General features: G+C 44.0%; 1 protein-coding gene across 1 annotated transcript in view; it reads left to right on the forward strand.

Annotated features, from left to right (window-relative positions):
- Positions 1-2,325, forward strand: part of LOC118407858 — a 3,477-nt gene extending 1,152 nt beyond the window's left edge. The window contains exons 2-5 of the mRNA XM_035808413.1: positions 693-710; positions 765-1,004; positions 1,876-1,954; positions 2,096-2,325. Of these exons, the coding sequence (XP_035664306.1) occupies positions 693-710; positions 765-1,004; positions 1,876-1,954; positions 2,096-2,325 (567 nt within the window). The remainder of the gene's footprint in view (positions 1-692; positions 711-764; positions 1,005-1,875; positions 1,955-2,095) is intronic.
- The last annotated feature ends 977 nt before the right edge of the window (positions 2,326-3,302 follow it).

Genomic DNA, 3,302 nt, shown 5'->3' on the forward strand with positions numbered 1-3,302 from the left:
ACCTAGAATTCCTGTGGCAGCACATGCGTCCTAACTAATGTGAAAAGGCTTATTCATTACGCATGTGCGTCAGGAATCCAAGGTAATATGAGTGAAAGCCCCATTATAAGTTAACACCCTCACCTCAACCATTCTTAAGATTTGCATAACAATGACCGGAAAATAATGGTGCCTGCAAAATGGCGGAAATTTAACATTCATTGGGCCTTCACCTCTCATCCATTTCCCAGAATTCCTGTCGCCCGCTCAAGCGTAGTGATCTCTTTGAAATATGTTAATATGAAAATTTTTTATGATATGGTGCTCCTAAAACCTGGAACGTCTCCTCTCGATCATTTTCGCGACAACATCCGGAACGTAATGGCGCATGTAAAATAACGGAATCATTCTTCATTCATGGAGCCTTCGAGTTTTTTTTTTTCTTCTTCTTCTTCTTGAGTGCCCTCAATCTTTAATGTAGATTATTATGGCACTTTCGGGTGAGCACTGATGCTGACACTGAGGGTAATCCTGTGCAATACATTAAACCAAAATTGTAGTCCATATACCGTTCCAAGTCGAGATCCGTGGGATCCACCAGTTACTGACATACAGTATCAGGGTGTGCAGGAGGCACGTGACACACGTTTATGGTGGTCCTAAAACCTGGAACGTCATGTCTCACACTCTCACACCCCTCCCTTCTCTTCAAGGAAACTGACAATAAGGGTGATTCAACACAGACCACCGTCGACCAGGATTCGACACAGACCACAGACGACCAGGATTCAACACAGACCACCGACGATGAGGACTCTCCAGACCCCAGCGGTGATACCGATCATCTCCGCAAGGAGTGCTGTCTCCAGGGTAGGCGGGCCGTCAGCCGCTGGGGAAGCTGCCCAGGGAAGGCCCTACGCTACCTGAAGACAGTCTCCCTGGAAGATGACGAGGCTAAGACGTGTAGGCTAGCCTTCAGTGGCTGCTGTAACAGAGCCAGCAATGCCGCCACAACTTCGGATTCGGTCAGTCTAAACATACTAAACATTATACATAGTGAGAATTTGACATGTTCAACTTTTTTTTCAGTTGGATGTAACGCTAGTTCACCTTTATTCGCGAGGTAACCTTTATTCGTTGCATTCAGCATCCGGGTATTTCGGAATATCAAGGCCGCGGACGGTGGTCTCAAACTGCATTATTTTGAAACCAATGCAATTTAAACCCATCGTTCATCAACGTGATATCCCTAAATACCCTATTTTTAGGTACAACGGATATAGGTTACCCTTAAGCTTTGAATAAAGGTAAACTAGCGTTACTAGTATTTGACTTGTTCTGTTAGTTCATGAATTCTAGTGACGCAGTATGAAACGTTCGGGCGTTAATCTTCGGTTTTTATCCAATTGTAGAGATTTTAATAGCCTTATATTATTCGTTTCCTTTATATAGACTTTAATGAGTCTAATTTGTTTTGCTTCCTTGTATTGTTTGTTTAGCTTCATGGCTACAAAGTAATAAGCCTTCTCACATAAATCAGGACGCATGTGCGGCGACAGGAATTCTAGGTAATATGTCAAAGGGTAACGTAAGGCACACAAAAAGTAAACAGTCCTTGTCTTGTCCATTGTTCGATTTGCATAGCAATATCCAGGTGGTTTTTGTTTACTTTTTGTGTGCCTTACCCTTTGACATATTACCTAGAATTGCTGTCGCCGCACGTGCGTCCTGACTTCTGTGAGAAGGCTTATAGGCCCCATCGTGCCTTTGACACATGACCCACAATGCAGCTCGCTGGGCAAGCGCATTTTGAACGACAACAGGATTATTGAATTTAGAGTAGAAATGATAAAATCATGAACAGTCTTTTCATGGTGTTTGTGTGTTTGCCCTTAGGCTCCGGGCAAAGACGTGAAGCAGCTGGGCGGCGGTCCCACAACTAGCGAAGGCGACACAGAGCAGAAAGTTAAGTCAGGTATATGTAGTTGCTGGGACGATATAACGTTGACCATTCTCTTGTAAGGCAGTGTCACGGCACTTGAAATGAGCAAACTCGTTGAAACAAAAAGATAATAGTAGTAGGAATCGATTAAAAGTCATTTGATTTCTTTGCCAGCTCCCCAACAACCCACCGGTCCTTACGAACTCCGCAAGTCGTGCTGTGACCGCGGCCACCAGTCCCTCCGACAAGAGGGCCCCTGTCAGGTGAAGGCCCGTAAGTACGTGCGCACTACCACCCTGGGCAGGAGTGACGCCAAACTGTGCCGGCTGCTGTTCGGGGCGTGCTGCTACCGGGCTAGCAGAGTCGCCAAACCTGGGGTGCGTCTTCTTCTTGTTTCGTTTTGAGGGTACCGACTTCAACTTACTGAAGACCTTCGTAGCCTATAAACTTATTTTTCACTCGAGTGAAGCGAGGAAAGTCGTGTAAAGTGCATTTCCCAAGGGCACGAGATCGGTGACACGGTGGGATTTGAACTCAGGACCTTCTGGACCGGAGTCAAACGTGCTGCCGATCGCGCCACGCGGTCCCGCGGCGTCTTTCTTCCATACATGTGTTTTAGTCAAAATTGGATTAAAGCAGTGTTCTCGTAGTCTCCAAGCAGACCCTATGGTCCCTTAAGATAGTATCAAAACTGGCCAAGGAGTACTTTCCAAGCAGAGGTTAGGCTCCGGCTGTTTTGTCACCCTTTATTTACTCGTTTTTAACGGGCTTTCTATTTTGTCATTTTTCTTGAAGTACGCCAGCCAAACTGACACAGCAAGATAAAATACAAAATAGAAAGCCCCATAAAAACGACTAAACAAACGTCAAAAAACAGCCGGAGCCTAACCTCTGCTTGGAGAGTAGCCAAGGAGTACAGCCGGCTAAAGGAAGTTAAACGGGCACCAATCGCATACACACTCTTAGGCCGGCTTCACTTCTCTGCCAGCTTTTCATCGCCTTATGCTATAATAGGATTTGCTTGGAGATTAGTGTTTTCTAAGCTTAGATAGCATGTTTTGAGCACAATAAAGCGCACAACATACTTCAGCGACAAAATAGTATAAATGTGTATTATGTATAGAACATGCCATTGGTTTCTTATATGAAACAACGCTTTGACTTTTGCGTGTTTTGCTGTGTTCTCTAACATTTGTTTCACAAGTTTATTTTTTGGTTTGGTTTGGTTTATTTAGATCTCCATTAGTGAAATACACTAGTCTTCCTGGAGTCCACATTAAAACAATACAGAAATAATAGCAACAGAAATGTACAAATAATACAAATTATAACTTTGAAATAACAGAAAGCAAACATATGGTAAACTGAAAAACAGTGATTG

This window comes from Branchiostoma floridae, unplaced genomic scaffold, assembly GCF_000003815.2.
Source record: "Branchiostoma floridae strain S238N-H82 unplaced genomic scaffold, Bfl_VNyyK Sc7u5tJ_1494, whole genome shotgun sequence".
NCBI classification, from domain to species: Eukaryota; Metazoa; Chordata; class Leptocardii; order Amphioxiformes; family Branchiostomatidae; genus Branchiostoma; species Branchiostoma floridae.